A 20,743-nucleotide genomic window follows, 5' to 3' on the forward strand; every position below is an offset into this window, starting at 1 on the left:
CCACCGGGACTCCGGTCGGCCTCCTAGTAGCCCCCCGCCGGGTGGGAGGTCCGGGGGCGGAGCCGCAGGATGGGGGAAGGGGCGCTGCTTTGGACCTGCCTGGAGACTCCCGTACCCTGTGGAAAGGTTTGGAGGGGTCGTTTTGCCTGTCCTACTGTCTCGGAGCAGGCCAGTCCCAGAGTTACACGGTGGCGGTTGGGGGTAGGGAAGAGGTAACCTGGGTTCTAGGTTTCCAAAGCAGGAAAAAAAAAGCTGATCCCTGGATAATACCCCTAACACTACTCCCCTCTAATAACACCCAATCTGAACTCCTTCAGAAAGCCCTCTCCCGCAGAGTGGCCAATCTGTTCTCCGAAAGTAAATTCTCCTTCCCAGACCTAGTAATTCCAGGCTTTTTTTCCCCCCTTATCAACTCCTGAAAGAAATCCCCACTATCCTTCAGGAAGGGCCCTGAAAGTACAAATTCCTCTTGACCCCACTCACCCCGTCTACATAAGCGCATTGCCCTATTCCTTCTCTGTACCCCCTCACTCCCTGACATTCTTGGATTCACTTAAACAATCCCAAAATCACATTGGGCATTTTGAGGGCTAAGTTTCTTTCTTTATGTAGTAGACTTCATCTACCCTCCCCAGCTAGGGAGTAGGTTCAGGGAGTCTGACCTGCTCCTAATTCCTTTAACTCTCTTCATCTCCTTAGAGACCCCTTTCCCAGAATCACCTGACAAGTCCCCTGTAATCTCCCAGCTCAGTATTAAATATAGGAGCAGAAAGTAGAGGGAGGGATAGCTCAGGGCCTGGCACACCCTGACCATGCAGAGCCAAGCAAGACTTCTATTTCCTGAGTGAGAAGCAAATTCCACTAAAAGGAAACTGATTTCTTGCAGATAGTTTTGTTGTCAGCCATAAAGATCTGATGCTCAAGGACAGTAAAATTCTTCATCTCTATACATTTTTAATCGGGGGACAGGCTACTTTCCAGTCTCCTTCTAGAGGACTTAGACCTTTGCTTGGCTCAAGAAAGAGTTGGGGAACCTCTCTGGAGCTATGCTAGCTTAGAAGAAGCTAGGGTCTCTAATGTGAATGAATTGCTCTATCTACAGCAATGACAATGATTTGGAATCAACGGCAAGATAATGTTCTTTCTCCTCCTTACTTCCCCTCTTCCTCCTGTTCCACTTCCACCAGTCATGCTCCCCCTTCAGCCAATAGCCCATCACTCCCTCCTACTCCTCCACACTTCTCAGTTTGTTTATTTTTCACTCCTTAGTCCTTTAGAATGGGCCAGTCTTAGTGGCTAAGTACACTTTACAGGTCAAATCTTGTTCATTTAGATATAATAATTAGGCTTTGAAGGTTGCAGGGGGCTCGATTAAGTGACTTAAGAGGAAAAGCTAAAGAACACTTAAAAGAACAAAAATATGAATTCCTGGTAACTAACTTCAATTGTCCAAAAATCAGCTTCACTAGTTCTGAAATTCTCATAACCAGTTTGGTTCTAGGGAGATGCATATGTTGGCCACAATTTAAAAAACTATATTACTGCCTTTTGTTTGTTTTGCATCACATTGTTTATAGGGTCTCTCTATGGGTTATATTATGTCTCTCAATCCTGGCATGTATTTCTCCATTTTGTTCTGGGCCTCTACTACATGCCCAGCTATTATGTATCCTGTGAACCCTTTTGGGGATGGGAACAGAACAGCAGGACATGGGGCTCCAGACACTTGAGTCCAGGGCCTATATTCCTGTGATGAATCTTGCAAGGTCATTAGGAGTATGAGGATCACCTTTGTGATTGCTGCCCTCCTTCTTCTATTCCCCATTGAGCTGGTACTGGGTCACTCACTGAAGACTGAAACCCATATCTTCAAGGTTTGACTTTGGTTAGTTTATGAACTTAGAATCTTGGAGAGATACTCAGCAATTAATTTATCATGTAGGGGTAGCTAGATGGTGAGGTGGATAGATTACTGGCCCTAAAGTTAGAAAGACCTGAGTTCAAATCCCCACCTCAGATACTAAACAACACTTACTACCTGTGACCCTAGGCAAGTCATTTAACCTCAACTGCCTCACCAACTCCATCCCAAATTTTTTTTTTTTTAACTTTATGAGAGAGAAGTATAATGGCCTCAATTCTGCTATTTCTTGACCTCCCCTCCCTCTTTCCCTAACAACCCCCTTTAAGACTCCTGACTCTTTCCTAGGCCCGAAATCTTTACTTCTGTTCCTCCATCCTTCCATTACTCCTCCTGAACTGAGTCACTCATACCATCCCCTGAGGCTGAAACAGGGCAAACTCCTTTCCTCTACCCAGTACACTGTATATTTACTGAGCTTAGCTGCCCAGCTCAGGGACCCACCCTCTCTCCCTGGCTCTCAAGTAGTCTTATTCTCTGAACCCAACCCTGTTTCTCCCTGTCAATCCTCCCAGAGCCTGAGGGTTTTCAGTCTCTAGTTCACTTCCTCCACCTGCCTAGTTGCTCTTAGAGAAAGAGCCTAACCTTCCTAACCCTGCAGAGGCCTGTCCTATGCTCATCCTCAGTTTAGAATAGGATTTTACCTTTGGAAAATACTTTATCCAAGGCAATCCCAATAAACTTTGGATGGGAAATGCCATCTGCATCCAGAAAGAGAACTATGGAGATTGAATGTAAATCAACACATGCTATGTTAATTTTTTTTTCCTCTTCTGTGGCTTTTCCCATTTGTTTTGATTTTTCTCTCCCAGCATGATTCCTAAAGAAATGTGTATTTAAAAAGTTAATATAACCAGAAAAAAATAAATGCAAAAAAGAAAATACTTTTATTTTTAAGATTAATTTTATTGTTAATAGTATTTTATCTCCCCAAATAATGCAAAGATAATTTTCATCTTTGCAGAACCTTATGTCCCAAATTTTTCTCTCTTCTTCCACACCTGCCTTCCTCCCCAAGACAGCAAGCAATTTGATATAGGTTAAACATACAATTTTATTTTACTTTATTCAATACTTTAATGCAAACTCCTTATTTTAAAGATGAGGAGGCAAAGGAAGATCATCGAGGGGAAGGAATTTTTCTGAGGTCACACAAGTAATAAGTGGCAAGGATACACTTTGGACTCTAGTCTTCTTTCATCAAATCCAGTGCTGTTTCCACGATACTACCCGGCCTCTACCTTTTTATTTCACCCTCCAAATCTCCATCTAATCCTTGCTGCTGATTTCTCTCCTGTCACCTTCACCACACCTCCAATCCTCACCCATTGTTCAACTTTCTCTGAAGAGACTCACCCCTTGTAATTCACTAATCACCTTTACCTCAAGACACCAGTACAAGCCTGTTTTTCACCTTTTTCCTAATTCCTCCATGTTCCTGTCTTTAACAATTCTGACTTGTTAGGGCTTTTAAACAGTTGAGGAAATCAAGACCAAGAGAAGTAATGGAATTACACGGATCACTAGGGGTGTAGTCAAGGACTGGGTTACAGATAGAGGTATTGGGGGCAAAGGGGAAAGAGAAACAGCTAGGTGCACAGTTTCTAGGGAGTCCAAAAGATCCCAGTTTGAATCTTGTCTCAAATGTTTAGCAGCTTAGGTAACTGATCTTCAATTTCCTCGGTTCTAAAATGGGGAAAACAAAAGCATTCATCTTCCAGGGTTGTTGTGAGAATTGAATAAAATAACATATATAAAATGCTTTGCAAACTTTAGGTGTTAGTTGTTATTATTATCCATGGTATGTTCTTAGGCATGTACTTTCACCACTCTTGTCCTCAATTTTCATATTGGTAAAATGGAAAGTTGGACTGGATAAACTCCAAGATCCTTTTCAGCTAAATCCTATGATTCTGTAACCCACAGAAGAGACACATGAGACAAATCACAGCTTCCCTCCTTCCCCTGAATAGGGATTGTCAAAGCTCAGCCGAGGCCACTAGGCCAGGACATTCCCTGAGGGGGTTCTGGTTACCATCCCTGCTTCCAAACAAGAGCTCTTTGTCCCCCAGCTGAGATTAATGGGGAACCAAGATCTCTCCTACCATCTGGGGAAGGATAACTGGTCTCTCCAGTCCAAAGCAGAAGTCCTTTAGCTGTATACTACTTTCCCCTTTCCCCATCCCGTGTAGAGGAGAAATCTAAAGACTTTTTGGATTGAAGACGAATGTTTCAATAATGTGGTAAGGGGAGAAGGATGTGAATCAGCCCAACTTGGGTGTGAGACAGTGTATAATTGCTTGTTGTTATTCAGTCATTTTTCAGTCATGCGTGTCGGACTCTTCATGACTCCATTTAGGGTTTTCTTGTCAGAGATACTGAGGAGATTTGCCATCCTTCTGCAGCTCATTTTACAAATGAGGAAACTGAGGCAAACAGGGTTAAATGACTTGTCTAGTGTCACATAGTTAATAAGTGTCTGAGACCATATTTAAACTCAGGAAGATGAGCCTTTCTGACTCTTGCTCATCTTCACTCCTCATCATTGTACTTCTAGTTGCCATATAATTGTTCAGGTCTCTAACTGTGTGATGCATATGTGTTTGTTACTCTATGTAATTGTATGTGTATGATGATATTAAGTATATAACTTTATGTGACTATGGGTAGGATTTCATATTTGTGATTATATATACTGAAGACACTGCATGTAATTGTCTGTATGACTTTGCATGTGTCTACATGACTATAATTGTATATTTATATGATTATACATTTCTTATGTCATATGTAGTTATGTGACTATGTGATTTTAACATCTATAAATGACTAGGTGTTTGCAGCTATGTTTTGTGACAATTTGTGACAATTATATTATTGTCGTTGGTTAGCTGTATGAGGGTATGTATAATTCTCTATGATTCTGTTTGTGTGTCATGTATGCAACCAGAAGCAAGTATGTATGTAAGATGTTGTGTGTGTGTTGTGTTGAATTGCATATCTTGAAGAATATCCTTAGTTTGGGGGACATTTTTTCTCTTTGAATATCTGCCCTCATTTCAGCTGAAGATTTGACCAGAGGTAGGCAGATGGAGGAGGTGATCCTTGCCTTCCTCCTCTACTAGGGTCCTGAATTACTTTCTCCCTTTTCTTAAGCAATGGTGGAGTGCCTGGCAGTTCCCAACAAAGAGCCAGGCTACCTGAAGCATAAATAGTGTGGAGGGAATTGGCAAGAGGCCCAGCCCCATTGTCCCAATCAATTCAGTTATACCTCCCCTGGGTGACCAGCCAAGTCACCTCATCCCAGATAGTTTGTGTATAACTTTCTTATAGAGTAAAGAATTCATTCCCACAGTCTTTCCCACTGCAAGGGGAGTCACTCCCCTCCCAGATTTGTGTCTATTAAGGACAAAAACAGGCACTTAAGAAAGGGATCCCAGGTTCTCTGTGTGTGGAGAGGTGGGAAAAAGAAGGCTGGGATCTCTGTGTACTGTCCAGATGTTATAATAGATAGGGAGGGGGGAAGCAAACGCTGTCTGTTGTGGGGGAGTCTCAAGAGAAAGAATGTTTGCGGGAATTCCCCCACACTAATGGAGGAAGCTAAGTCAAGTTTCCTGTATGGACTGGCACTGATGAGCACTAATTAGCCAAGGTGCAGGAAGCTTTCACTCTAGGAAGCCAACAAGTGCATTAAGAAAGATGTAAGAAGAAAAGCAAGGTAAAGAGAGAGAAAAAGAAACTAGAAGTTTCAACAAAACAGGCAAAGAAAGAAAGAGACAGAAAGTGGTTGATTCACAGACCAAAAACTGAGAGAGAAAAAGAAAGAGATCATCACAGATGGAGAGGAGAGAATAAAACAGACCAGAGTGGAAAGAGGTTGAGTCACAGGAGAGTGAGAAAAAAAAGGATAAAGAAATCATCAGAAATAGCAAGCAAATGATAAGAATGAAACAGAATAAAGTGGAGAGATAAAGGGGAAAAGAAAAAGAGCCAGAAAGGGATTGACTCAAAAAGGAGAGATAGAAAAAAGAGAAAGAGACCATTAGAACAATAATGAATCATCAGCATTTATATTACCAAAAAAGCTCAGAAGTAAGTGATAATTTAAATTTAAAATAACTGTAGATAATATAAAATATTTGGGAGTCTTCTTGCTAAGACAAATCCAGGAACATATAAATACAATTCTAACTTTTCACAGAAATAAAGATCTAAATAATATCAACTTATTGTTCATTGGTAGACTAAGCTAATCAAATAAAAATGATAATTGGTGAATCAGTACAATAGGTTAGGTACACAAAACACAATAGTAAGTGACTATAGTGATTTACTGTTTGATAAATCCAAAGACTCCAGTTTCTGAGATAAGAAGTCACTATTTGACAAAAACTGCTGGGTAAACTGGAAAATAGTAACGTAGAACCTAGGATGCCCAGACCAGCATCTCATCCCATATACCATGATAAGGTGGAAATAGGTATATGATTTAGACAGAAAGGATGATACTGTAAGCAAAATAAGAGAACAAGGAATAGTTTACTTGTCAAAGCTATGGAAAAGGGAAGAGTGTATAACTAGATAAGAGATTGAGAACATTATGAAATACAAAATGGGTAATTTTGATTACATTAAGTTAAAAATATTTTTTACAAATAAAACTAATGCAAACCAAAATTAGAAGGAAAGCAGACAGCTAGGAAACAATTTTTACAGCAAGTGTTTCCAATAAAAACCCCATTTCTCAAATATATAGAGATCTAATTTAAATGTATAAGAGTACAAGTCATTCCCCAATTGATAAATGGTCAAAGTATATAATACAGGAAGTTTTTAGATGAAGAATTAAAGCTATCTGTAGTCACACGGAAAAATGCTCTAAATCACAACTAATTAGAGAAATGTAATTTTAAACAACTCTGAAGTACCACCTCACATCTATCAGATAGGCTAATATGATAGAAAAGGAAAAGAATAAATATTGGAGAAGATGTGGGGAAATTGGAACACTAATGCATTGTTGGTGGAGTTGTAGACTGATCCCATCAAGAGCAATTTAGAATTATGCCCAAAGGACAATCAAACTGTGCATGCCCTTTGATCCAGTAATAGCACTATTAGGTTTGAATCCCAGAGACATCATTAAAAAGGAGGAAAGAATTTAATGTACAAAATATAGTAGCTCTTTTTGTGGGGGGCAAAGAAATGAAAATTGAGGAAATGCTCATCATTTGTGGATTGGCTGAACAAGTTGTGGTACATGAATGCAGTGGAATACTATTCTATAAGATGATGAGCAGGTGGATTTCGGGAAAATCTGTAAAAACTTCCACAAATTGAGACTGAGTGAAGTTAGCAGAACCAGGAGAACATTGTACACAGTAACAGCAACATTATTTGATGATCAATTATGAGAAGCTTTGCTCTTCTCAGCAACACAATGACCCAAGATAATTCCAAAAGACTCATAATGGAAAATATTATCCACATCCAGAGAGAGGACTATGAAGTCTGAATGCATACTGAAGCATATTATTTTCACTTTTTTTTGGGGGGGCGTTGTGTGTGGTTTTTCTCTTTTGTTCTGTTTCTTCTTCCACAACATGACTAATATGAAAATGTTTCCATGATTGTACATGGATAACCTATATCAGATTGCTTGCCATCTTGGGAAGAGAGAAGGAAATGGTGGGAGGGAAAAAATTTGTAATTCAAAATCTTCTAAAAAATCATCTTTACCGTGTAATTGAAAATAAAATGCTATTGAGAGAGGTGAAAGAGGAGAAGGAAAGGAGAAAATTTTTGCAAAAGTAAATGTTGAAAACAATCTTTGCATGTATTTTGAAAATAAAAAAGCTATTTAAAAAAGAAATATCATCAAAGATAGAGAGACAATAAGGAGAGAACAAAACAGACCATAGGAGAGAGAAAAAGAAGAAATAGAGAATGAGACAGGAAAGACAAGAGATCAGACACCAGGGGCCAGAAAGTGTTGGGCATCAGTTTAAAAGAATAAGATGGGGTTCAGTCCCTATCCAAGAGCAAAGGGAGGATGGAGGGGGAAGGGAGGGAGAAAAAGGAGGGATGTCTAAGAAAGCCTGAGGAAAAACTAGCACCTCCGCCCTTCCTTTGCTAAAAAAAAAGTGACCTCGCGGCGCCCCCTGGAGGCCCCTCTCCAGATTGTCCAAAATCCAGACCCTTTCTCCCTCCCCCACTGTCCCACCTCCTCTCAATCGAGCCCAAGGCAGCAGGCCCCAGGCTCCCTCCCACCCTTACTACCTCCCTTTCCCCCCAGCCTTTGGGACCTAGGAGGAAATTTATCTGGGAGTTTCTTCCTGGCTCAGTCAGGGCCATTGTGCCTGTGGTCGGGAACGGAGGGAGTCCGCGACAGACTGGGTGGGGGCTTTGGAAGTGCTCTGGACCCAGGAGGGGGAGGGGTGGGAGCAGTATCCTCCGCGGCCAGCCGCCGCCCTTGGGACAGATTGGGATTTGCCCAGGCTATGCAATTCCTTGAAGAAGAAGTCCAAATAACCCCGCTGTGCCCTAATCCCTCCGTCTCAGGAGAAAGAGACTCAGGCGTGGGGCACAAATAATCCCCGTGAATAATCGGAGCTATTTTTTTTTTAAGTAAAAATCTATTCTAGATAAAATAATTTCAGTAGAGAAGAAACTCTAGATTGTAAATCTATTATTTATTTTTTAATCTATAATCAATTAAAATAATCTGTTTTCCTCTTGACCTTCCGGAGGTCCTGCTGTTGAGAAGCTAAAAAGTACTTTTGTGATCTACTCAAATCTGAACTCCCCATTTCCTCCCCCAACAACTCTTCAGTCTCTCGCCTGGAAACTGAAGATAGGAAGGTTATCGCTATCTCCTTTCCCCTCACCTCCCCAAAGGTCCTTCCCTTACCAGCCTTGGGCCGGCTCCAAGTGGAAGCCAGAAGACATTAAAAAGGTCACGTTGTAGATCATCAGAGAGGGCTAACGTAAGAACAAATTCAGCCCAATCTATGCAACTGGAACCTCTAAATTCGATGCTTTTTTGTCTGATGACTTTTCTCCTTTATTTCCTACTAAGCTATTTCCTACCTGAATGTTTTTAGGTAAGTTCTCTTTGAGCTTCAATTCCCCATTTGTAAAATGCAGAGGCTATACTAGGTTATCTCTAATATCTAATATTACTAGGTTATCGTTAATCTATAATAAATCACAAATCCTCTGATAATCTTTAGATTGCACATGTTTAATCTACACCAGCTGTTTTGGGAATGGAGGAGGTGAGGGAAGGAGGGAGAAAAATTTGGAACACAAAGTCTTACAAAAATGAATGTTGAAATGAAGTGATTCAGGCCAATTCTAATAGATTTGTGATGGAGAGAGCCATTTGCATCCAGAAAGAGGACTATGGGGACTGAATGTGGATCACAACATAGCCTTTTCACCTTTTTTTGTTGTTTGCTGGCTTTTTTTCCATTCTCAATTTTTTTTTCCTTTTTGATCTGATTTTTCTTGTGCCACATGATAAATGTGGGAATACTATAGAAGATTTGCACATGTTTTACATATATTGGATTACTTACTGTCTGGGAAAGAGGTGAGAGAAAAATTTGGAACATAAGGTTTTACAAGGTCAAATATTGAAAACTATATTTGCATAAATTTTGAAAATAAAAAAGCTATTTTTAAAAAGCTTTTTATTTTCAAAATAAATGTACAGATAATTTGACAATATTGACCTTTGCATAGCCTTGTGTTTCAGATTTTCTTCTCCTTCCTCCCACCTTCTCCCCTAGATGGCAGGCAATCCAATATATGTTTTGAGTGTTAAAATATGTGTTAAATCCTATATATATATATATAAACATATTTATACAATTCTTTTCACAAGAAAAATCAGATAAAAAAAAAAAGAAAGTGAGTAAGAAAACAAAATGCAAGCAAACAACAAAAACAGGGAGAATGTTATGTTGTGATCAACACTCAGTTCCCACAGTCCTCTCTCTGCATGTAGATGGTTCTCTTCATTACAAAATCATTGGAACTGGTCTAAATCATCTCATTGTTGGAAAGGGTCACATTCATCAGAATTGATCGTTGTATAATCTTGTTGCTGTGTTCCTGGTTCTGCTCATTTCACTCAGCATCAGTTCATGTAAGTGTCTCCAGGCCTCTCTAAAATCATGCTCCTGGTTATTTCTTACAGAACAATAATATTCCATAACATTAATATACCACAATTTATTCAGCCATTCTCCAACTGATGAGCATCCATTCATTTTCCAGTTTCTTGCCACTACAAAAAGGGGTGCCACAAACATTTTTGCATGTGTAGGTCCCTTTCTCTCCTTTAAGATCTCTTTGGGATATAAGCCCAGTAGAAACACCGGATCAAAGGGTATGCACAGTTTAATAACTTTTGAGCATAGTTCCAAATTCTCTCCAGAATGGCTGGTTCCATTCGGAGTTCCACCAGCAAATGTAATAGTGCCCCAGTTATCCCATATCCCCTTCAACATTCATCATTATCTTTTCCTATCATCTTAGCCAATCTGAGAGTTAAATTAATTTGCATTTCTCTGATCAAGTGTGATTTAGAGCACTTCAATTGATTAGAAATGGTTTTAATTTCATCTGAAAATTGTTCATATCCTTTGACTATCAATTGGAGAATGGCTTGAAGTCTTATAAATTTGAGTTAATTTTCTATATATTTTAGAAACAAGGCCTTTATCAGAACCCTTAAATGTAAAAGTGATTTCCCAATTTATTGCTTCTGATAAAAAGCTGTTACTTTAAAAAAACAAAACAAAACAAAAAAAAAAAAACAAGCATTTATTAAGCTATATGGCAGGCATTGTGCTAAGTTTTGATCTCCTTACTTCACCATAGAGCAAGAGTACAATTTTAAACTAGACATTAACGTCCAGGTACCATCTACAAAATCTTTGAAATCCAGTTCCTTATAGCTAGACAAAAATTGGTGGCAAACAACAAACAGCAGATCAGGATTAACATGTTAGGAAGCCAGGAAATCTTTCAGAGGAAGGTGTGGACCTCTGTTGTAAATACCAATTTTTTTTCTCCTCAGGGTTTCTTTACATAACCATCTTTCACTTGTATATTCTCCTTCTTTCTCTAGGCCTATTAAAATCCTCCAAGGACATGTTTAAGTACCACTTCCTCTAGAAAAATCTTCTGATTGGTTGAACTCATACTAATCTCTCCCTCTACTGAGTTCTCACAGACTGATATTATCTACATTGGATAATGTAGCTCTGAATCACACATTCTCATGTGTATTCTATAATTCATGTGTAAGATTTCTCTTGCTCTAAGAATGTGAACTGTGTGAAAAATGTGATCTTCCCTGAACTTTGGAGGTGATTTAGGGATCAGGTTGAACTGTTCTTATTTTGAAGGTGGCAGAAGGAACACAGTTATATAATTCTATTCCATTCACTCCTTTGAACAAGGAGGAGGAGATACTTAGTTGGATTATATTAGAATGTAAGTGGAATACCACTAGTCCACTATGTTATTAGAAGACTTACCTGGTAATAAGCCTAAAATTGGAAGATTGAACTAATGGGCTTGATCCAGAGAGCCTAGAAGTATGAATAGCAACATTTTTTCTGTGAGGACAATAAAAAGTAAAACTTCACTAAGATAAATGGGAGAAGGGAAGATTCTTGTTTTTAAAAGGATCATGGGCCATAACTTGAAGATACTATGATTAGGTAGATTTCTTCTAATGTGTTTATTTACGATATTATACCTGATTTTGCATACAAAATCAACTTATATTTATATAGACTTAATATGTGTCAATATTATTATAATATATGATATAATAATAATAAATATTATATTTATATGTAAACTTAAGGCTATACCCTAGATCAAGGGATTCTTTTGGTCAACTTCTACTAAGAACCATAGCTCACAGACCCCTAACTGAAATCAAGAGATGGAGTGTCTTGTGTAGAGAGCAAAGAAACCAGTGTCACTAGACTGAAGAGAATATGATGTGGTATAAGGTAAAAGAAGATTGGAAAGGTGAAGAGGGGCAAGATATTTTTGTTGTAAGTAAGAAAGAATTGACTAGAAGAAAGTTGCTTAATGACTCTGAAATTATAGATTGCCTATAAGTTAAAAAGGGATCCATAGCTGCTGGGAATAAAGGGCTGTTTGACCCTCAGAATATTAATGTTAATCTCAGATAATTAACCAAATGTCAAAGGCAGGGGGCTGGACTAAATGACCTTTTGGAGAGCAGAATCTAAATCTATGCACACACAAAAAAGTCAATATCCAACTGAGTAATGTCCCAAGAGGCATTGTGAGTCCCCTCTTAGTTCTTCTACTTTAGTTGGGTGGAGTAGAGAAAGTTTAAGGGAAAATAGAAATAGAGGATATAATTACTAATTACTCTTGTTTGTGTATGTCCAGGATAGGAATTAGCCTCTCCAAAGTAGAGACTGTCTCTCACTGTTTTATATCTTCCAATTCTTCTCATCCAGGTGCTCTAGGTCAGAGTTCTTCCAGGCCAACAAGTACAAGAGAAAAGGGTTTTCTAAACACCTTGGAATGTTAATGATTTACCATTCCTAGGTGTAGAGGATTGCAGATTGTGGGGAATTCTGGGAAAGGTATACTGGAAGCAAAGATTTCTACAACAGGGTGTTTACTCAGTGTGATTGATGAGATCTTTAGTTCATATATACTTAATGTGATGTAATGACTAAATCACTCTAGTTGGCATATACTTAGTGTCATATGGTGATGTAATGATTCTACAGTTGGCACATGCTCAATGCACTGTAGTGATGTAATCATACTAAGGTATTTAAGGGCTGAGAGCGCTTGAAAGGGACCGATTCCATCTTTGACCATCCTCGTGAATCTCCTGCCTTCATCATTCCTCCAAGACCAAGGACTTGGGAGCTGGTCCTGAGGTCCTCCAGAGAGCTAATTTGGATGGTATGTTTTGTCACTTGGGGGCTCTAGAAAGCAGGATATTTTAATCACCCCAGTGTGGGGACTCTAGAAAGCAATAGTACGTTTTGTCACTCCCAATTTAGGGACACTACACCTAGGGACTCCCCTAGTCCCTCCATAGGCTAGGGACCAGGAAGGGAGAAATTAATGGAAGCTTCTTCTCCCATACCCACCTGGGAAGAGCAAGGAAAGGTCAGGGCTTGTCTCCTTAGGCAGTCTGAATAGAGAAGAAAGATGAAAGAACAACTCCATTGAGTTTGGTATGTCTTTTTGCTTGAATTACCAAAGTCTAATTTATAATCCCTAGTGTTTCCAGGCACTAGGAGAAATTATGAGGGAAGAGATTAAGAAAGGGATTTCCATCCTGAAAGAGGCCAAGAAGATGAGGACTACAGGTCTTTTAAGAAAACAGCTGACCTCAACAGTGGTGTAGTTCAAGGCAATTCTAATAGATTATGGAAGAAAAATGCCATCCTCATCCAGAGAGAGGACTCTGGAAACTGAATATGGATTGAAGCATAGTATTTTCACTTTAGTTATGCTTGGTTTTGTTTTCTTCCTCATGGTTTTTTCCCTTTTCTGATTTTTCTTGCACAACATGACAAATATGGAAACATGTTTAAAAGAATCCCACGTATTTAACCTATATCAAATTGCTGTCTTGGGGAGGAGTGGGAAGGGAGAGAGAAAAATTTAGAACACAAAGTTTTACAAAAATGAATGCTGAAAACTATCTTTACATGTATTTTGGAAAAAATAAAATACTATTAAAAATGTTTAAAAGAAAGCAGCTAAGGAGGTAGGGCAGGCAGGTAAGAGGAGAGCAGGGGAGTAAATTAAACTGGAATCATGTAAATTGAAATCATGTAAAATTAAAAGTGTAAGAATTTTTAAGAATAGAGAGACAAAACAGCAGAAAAAAAAAGAGACTATAGAAAAGGACAGATTCCGGGGGCAGCTAGGTGGCGCAGTGGATAGAGCACCAGCCCTGAATTCAGGAGGACCTGAGTTCAAATCTGGTCTCAGACACTTAACACTGGCAACACTTAACCTGGGCAAGTCACTTAACCCCAGCCTCAAAAAAAAAAAAAAAAAAAAAAAAAAAAAAAAAGGATCCTCTAGTCTACTCTGACTAACAATCCCCTTCTCAAACCCATCTAACCAGGAATTATCCAGGCAAACAAAGATTTCTTGATCTGCTGGACTAGGGCACTTCTCATGAAGCTGGGCAATTTGATTCCATGGTGAAGCATCAGTGGCTCCTGGGAAGAGAGTCTGGAAGTCAAATGAAGCAAGATTGTAGTGAACTTAGATGATCAGGGCAGGGAGATGAGAACTCTAGAGGAAAAAGCATTATTTTGGGTCATGGTCTATGATCCAAGTAGTAAGCAGTTTATCTTCCACTTGGAATATTTTCTTCTAGAAATTTTACCATACCATCTTTCAAGACCAAACTCAGGTGCTCAAAGGTTTTTGTTTTTTTTCCTGATTCTCCTCAATACAATAGTATGTGATCTCACCACTCCTAGCCCCATAATTCTCACGAATATATGAACAGCACCTTGTTCATAATTTAATGTTTTCATGATGTCAAAAGAGGCAGTGTGGAGTTAGCACCTGGAATCTCAGTGTTTTGAGCATCTGCCTAAAATTACAAATGACACCAAAAACATAGGCTTGCATCTATGAGGGAGTTTTGTATCTTGAGATTTCTGTAAACTGATGATGGATCCAGGCCCTGTCTCTATACTTATATATACTTATACTATGAAGTAAGTAGCTTAGGTAGCTCTTTTACCAATGCAGGTGGCAACCTTCTTCACAATATAGTAAATGGTGTCCATGAGCTGTTGTGGCAGAATAAAACCACCACTTGCCGATTTGCCCTCTAGTGATGAGCAAATTTAAAATGAGCTAGGCTGGTCTTCTACAGATGATCATACAGATGGTTAGTGGGACCTGTCAGAAGTTTTTCCTGTGCTAACATAAGCTTCAAAAGCCCAAACTTATTTCCAAGTCAAGATGGAACATTGCAGAAGGAAGACATCTTTCCCATTCACAGTAAGTACTAAATGTTGATGGAGTGGAACCATTGCAAATAGCCAGGATCATGGCATAACACTAATAATGAAATGGGAGGATTTAGGTTTGAATCCTGCTTCTGCCTTAGTTTGAGCAAATCACTTAACTTCCCTGGGTCGCAGTTCTCTTATGTGTAAAGGGTTTAGAGAAGAGAAGGTTTAAACAGTTTTTAAGATCCCTTCCAGGTCTTGATTTATGATTTAATGAATTATGTTTGTATTTCATCTTTTCTACTGGATTGTAAACTCCTTGATTCTTTCCTAAAATCATATGCATTCCCCTCAATCCCTCGAGCCAGTGTAGCTCAGGCCAAAGGAATCTGTACGTAGCCCACACTCAGCAAAAGTGAGGAGAGAAAGAAGTGAGAGTACAAGAAGTCCTACTGGCCAGATGGGATGCATACGAGCCACGAGCCATCTCTGCTTTCCCTTACCTAGTTACCATTTAACTGGTAACCAAAAGGTTACCATTTAATTCTGCAATGAGCCTGCCCCCTGTAGACCAAAAGACCTCATTGTTCAAATGTCATCTCACCTAGCTAAAACCAATACAAACTCCCCAGACATTTTCACGGGAATATAGCGCTCTCTTCTGGAGCTTCTGGAAGATAGTGGTGAGACCTGAAACAAAAATGTCCCAAATTTTGGAGGGGAAGAGGAGAGTGAAAAATACTGTGAAGTGCATAAGTTGTTGTCTTCTTCCAGAGCTACCCCTAAATGTTAACAAGAAATTTAGGGTAACCCGAGGGACAAGCTGGGGGTAAGATAGACAAGAATTTATTAATTACCTGTCCCAACCATCAAACTGTGCACACCCTTTGATCCAGCAGTGTCTCTCCTGGGACTGTATCCCAAAGAGATTATAAAAAAAAGAAAAGAACCCACATGTGCAAAAATATTTACAGCAGCCCTTTTTATAGTGGCAAAGATCTGAAAATTGAATGGATGCCCATTGGTTGGAGAATGGTTGAATAAGTTATGGTATATAAATGTTATGGAATATTATTGTTCTGTAAGAAATGACCAGCAGAATTATTTCAGAGAGGCCTAGAAAAACTTACATAAACTGATGCTAAATGAAGTGAGTAGAACCAAGAGAGCATTGTACACAGAGGCAATAAGGTTACGTAATGATCAACTCTGATGGACTTGGCTGTTTTCAGCAGTGAGGTGATTCAGGCCAATTCCAGTAGATTTGTGATGGAGAGAGACATCTGCACCCAGAGAGAGGACTATGGGGACTGAATGTGGATCACAGTATAGTGTTCTCACCTTTTTTGTGCTGCTTTTTTTTTTCTTTCTCATTTTTTTTCCTTTTTGGTCTGTTTTTTTGTGGGCAGCTTGATAAATGTGGAAATATATTTAGAAGAATTGCACACATGTTTAGCTTATATTGGATTACTTGCTATCTAAGGAAGGGGATGGGGTGGAGAGGATGAGAAGTTTGGAACATGGGGTTTTGCAGGGGTAAATGTTGAAAACTATCTTTGCATGTATTTTGAAAATTGAAAGGTATCATTATTAAAAAAAAATTACCTGTTCCACTAGCCAGTAGAGGACCCTGAGGAATAGTTAAATCTAATTCCAGGAGAGAGAGCCTCTCTTCTGAGAAAGGAAGACTGGATGGAACTGAGACTCAGGGAGGGAAAGCCCAGATCTGATTATATAAACCCCTGCTTAGACAACTCTAAGAGGTGTTGGGCTGTAGATCTTTTCTAGAGGGCAAAGAGACAGCATAGCCCAGAGTCCCAGACTCTTTCCAAGGACAAAAAGGGAGGATTCACTTACCTGGGAAGAAATCAGCCTCAGACTCTCTCCAGAACCCCTATCCAGCTATTAGATCTTTGCCCTGATTCAGAGGGTCCCAGGACAGACAAATTTGGTTCCTACTCCTTTGATCACCCTTCTCATCCCTTTCCTTTGGCTCAGTTTAAAATTGATAGAAGGCTAATAAGCTTAGAAGGGGGATAGGTGAGAGACGTGACAACAGTTCCCAACTTAACCATTTCCTTGAATAAGAGTTGACAGAGGGGAATTGGATTCTCCCCAGAGAAAGGGGCGGGGACTGATGACATTTATCAGAAATAACTCCACTATTTGCACTGTAGGGCAATATACCAAAGTACACAGGGGACTGGGAAGAAAGAAAGAGCTTTGGATTCCTTCCCTCCTGGCCTCCTCCAGAACCAGCTGTAGGGTCGGGTGAAAGCAGAAAAGCAGAGATCAGATGCGGTTTAAATTGTCATTTTTAATGAAAGCAGATTGTCACAGCGAGACAGGGATGGTACACAGACGTCAACAAAAAGGCAAAGATTCTTTAAAAGAAAGGAAGAAAGGAGGGAAATATAACTGGAGATCCACTAAGTGTTGAGTCGTCCTCGAGGGCTCTGTGATCTGTCTGCTCTTCCCCTCTCACCGCCCACTTCATAACAAGCCAACAAGCAGCAGAAATGCGAGCTCTGGGATCTGGAAGCATTCAAAGCTGGGATCAGAAAGAGGTTTGTAAGTTTGGGAATTCCACAGACGATGGAGACCACAGGTGTTGTCTCCTACCCGAAGGCTCTGTAATGAAAGTAAGGAACTTGAGCTGAGTAAAAAGGGGAAAACCCATGTGCCCCCCTCCTTATCCCAATAGAGAGGAAAAATTGCCCTAGATATATGCTTCCATGCAAACATTTACTTCATGTCTCCAAGCCTCCCTCTCCCCAAAGCCCCAGTATCCAGGCATCCTCTGCCTCTCTGCCTCTAGTAAATCTGGGGCTCAAACAACCCTGAACACCCATGGGATGCTTGAGTGGACGGGCTCATATAGACACATTCAACTGACCCAGACATATCCCTGGGGTAAACGGGGCTGCACCCACCCTTTCTCCCCCACCAAACATGCAGCCACACTTTCGTAGGGTCAGAGCGCGTTCTTAGTAACGTTTTCCCTCCAGGGCTAGCGCACTCCCGCTCCTATCTGCTGCCTCCACCAGCCCCAATTCCGTCAGAAGCTGAAGTACCTGTCGCGGTCGGGATGTGGATTCAGCCGCCGGAAGCCTTTGATCTAGACTTGGCGGACTCCGGCAGGGACATAGTCCCAGAGTCTTTCCTCACCGTCAGGACCGCGCGAACTCCGGTTCCAGGTTGGGGGGCCCCCTTTAGCTCCCTGCGGTTCCTGTGTCGCGCCTCCGCGATGCTTCCTCGAACTTTCGCCAAGAGCGTGGTCCAGGCGGGAGGGTTGTCAGTCCAAGCGGAGAGCTCCTGCCCCGCATCTCTCTTTTCCTGGCCCGGGCTCGACGCCACGGTGCGGCGCCACATGTAAGGTGAGCGGCGGAGGCCCATGAGCAGCCCCGAAGCCCGGCCCACTGTGTGATATCGGGGGCTCGCCACGTGCTTGTACCAGGCACCGGCAGGCAAGCTGAGCAGCAGCAGCAGCAGCAGCGACCTCCAGGACATCCCGGGAGCGGCAGAGCGCGCTAGCCCTTTCCTACCCACAAAGCGCGCCGGGGCGCGGGCTCCTCTCCCCCTGAGCCCGCTTCGGGTCCTGGATGCAGACTGGGCTGCCGCAGCCGAGGAACCGACGAGTTCCGCAGAAATGAAGCCTGGGGATGCACTGGGCGATGCTCTGGAGGAGTAGAGGATGAAGCTAAGGGTTTCTCCGGGCTCCGCAAGGAATGCGCTTAAGAGCTGCCCAGATGGAGAGGGCGGATGAAGCTGAAATAAGCGCGTTCCCGGACCCCACCGGAGGCGAACTTGGGAGCCTTTGTAGGCAGGGAGTGAGGCTGAGATCAACAAGAGATGCGCTTGGGAGCTTCCTGAGGGTCGCTGGATTAAGTCTGGGAACTACTCGGGGCCGCCCGGAGCTTTCTCGAGTCGTCAAAGGGTCTCTCCCAGGTCGGTCCGCAGGGGACCTGGCCCGGGCTAGCTAACGTCTAGTCAGGGTTTCGATGCACTAGTTCATTGTCTTGGGTTTGAGACTGGGATTTCGATGCCAAGGGGGAATCCGAATGCTTCTGCAGCTTCTGGTGCCGGAGCAGGCTCGGGGGACAGCCGAGTAGCAGAAGATGCCACTGTACAGAATCGGGCTCCACTCAACTTATAACTGAACGCTGAAGGGGGTGGAGGGGGGGAACGTGCCAGTAGAGGCACGCCCCCTCCTACCATCTCTTCTCTGCTGTCATTTGGAGTTCCTCTCTGGGAGATGGAGAGTCCCCCCGGATTTGGGGATAGTCTGATGAGAGGCGAGATGGTAAAGGACTTGGAAGGTGGGCGGCTCATCATTTAATTCTCTCCCTCTCCCCCCTCCCCCCTCTCTCTGTCTCCGTCTCTGTCTTTCTCTGTGTCTCTGTGTCTTCCTCCCTCCTTCTCTCCCTCCCCCCTCTCTTTCTGTCTCTCTCTCCCTTCCTCTTCCTCCTTTCACTCCTCTTATTCTTCCCAGTGTTGATTTCTTAATCTTACAGGCCTCAGTGCTCCCCTTCCCCTCCCCTCCTTTCAATCCTTAAACTAGGAGAGGGTGGATCTCCCTGAGGCACTGCAATCCTTCTCTTCCAGATCCCCCCAAATCTATAACCGTGGCCTCAATGTGCCCCCTTACTTCTGCTGCTATCACTCCTAGTTCACAAGCTGTGCTGGCAACAAAATGCTTTAACCTTCAGTCAAAGACCTGGATTGTTCATTTGAATCAAACATCCTTTAGGGAGATAGGATGTGTTTACAGCTCATACTGTGATAAAATATACCATATATTTACTATGCCATGCTGTATATTACTGTATTATAATAATATAGACTATATACTACATATAATTCTATATATAATAATAGTGTGATATTACTTAATATAATATAGCTATATAATATATACTATGTAATATACATGTACAGTGTAATGTGAATTACATAATCTATACTAAGTAATTTTATATAGAGTGGGTCTTGATTTTCTCATTTGTGAAATAAGTTACTAAGCCTAGCCATCCTTAGTTCTGGGTTTAGGAATTCTTTTTAAATCCCCTAAGGGCCCCTCAGGACAAAGGTATTGAGGTACCAGACTAGGTCATTTCTCAGGGCTGTTCCCTCAGAACCAGACATTTTCCTTTCAAATTAAGTCATTTTGCCTCAAGCTTAGTCACGATTTCCTCTGACCATGATGCATCACCATGATGCATCCCTCTTCCAGGCAGGAATTCAAGAAGACACCTTGTAGCATATCTGAAGGGAGAGTCCATGGTTCAGGCCACAGCTACCTCATCTCCCATGGGAAGGGCTGCACCTCCCCCCAGTCCACCCAGACTCCTCTTCTGAATTCTGGCCCAGTTGGTACGTTTTAGACACCATAGGATTTGGCACCTGATCACCATTGAATGACAGTGTTAGCATCATTGGATGGGAATGAAGACCAGAAGCTTCAGGCTGCTTTGGGGCATACAGCTTACAAAATGCTTCCTCCCTAGGCCCTAGTATCTCATAATGTGTCACCAAACACCCCCTCTTCTACATAGTCCCTGCCTGACACAGCAATCTGTCACCTGCCTTAGGGGAAGGGTTATTGTTTGTCCTTTGTTCTTAAAGAGGAGATCTCTTCGGGACTTGCAAGTGAAATGGTTTTAAGTGTGTGTGTTGGGGAGAGTGCAAAGATCCAGCTTCACTCTCTCCTTCAGAACATCTAGGTACAGTGGCAAGGTGTAGATTGGGGTGACTAGAGATGACCCTGAATGCAAGTGTACCTTGGCCTTTTTAAGATGCAGTCTTTCCTAAG

The 20,743-nt window shown here is 41.5% G+C and overlaps 1 protein-coding gene across 1 annotated transcript; it reads right to left on the minus strand.

Annotated features, from left to right (window-relative positions):
* Window positions 1-17,235: 17,235 nt before the first annotated feature.
* NPW (neuropeptide W) lies at window positions 17,236-18,597 on the minus strand. Its single transcript, XM_074286307.1, has 2 exons — window positions 18,006-18,597; window positions 17,236-17,482 (listed from the first exon to the last, which is right to left on the minus strand). The coding sequence occupies exon 1, from the start codon at window positions 18,439-18,441 to the stop codon at window positions 18,028-18,030; it is 414 nt and encodes a 137-aa protein (XP_074142408.1). The 5' UTR covers window positions 18,442-18,597; the 3' UTR covers window positions 17,236-17,482; window positions 18,006-18,027.
* Between the last annotated feature and the right edge of the window lie 2,146 nt (window positions 18,598-20,743).

The sequence above is a fragment of the Sminthopsis crassicaudata genome, chromosome 1 (assembly GCF_048593235.1).
Source record: "Sminthopsis crassicaudata isolate SCR6 chromosome 1, ASM4859323v1, whole genome shotgun sequence".
Lineage (NCBI taxonomy): Eukaryota > Metazoa > Chordata > Mammalia > Dasyuromorphia > Dasyuridae > Sminthopsis > Sminthopsis crassicaudata.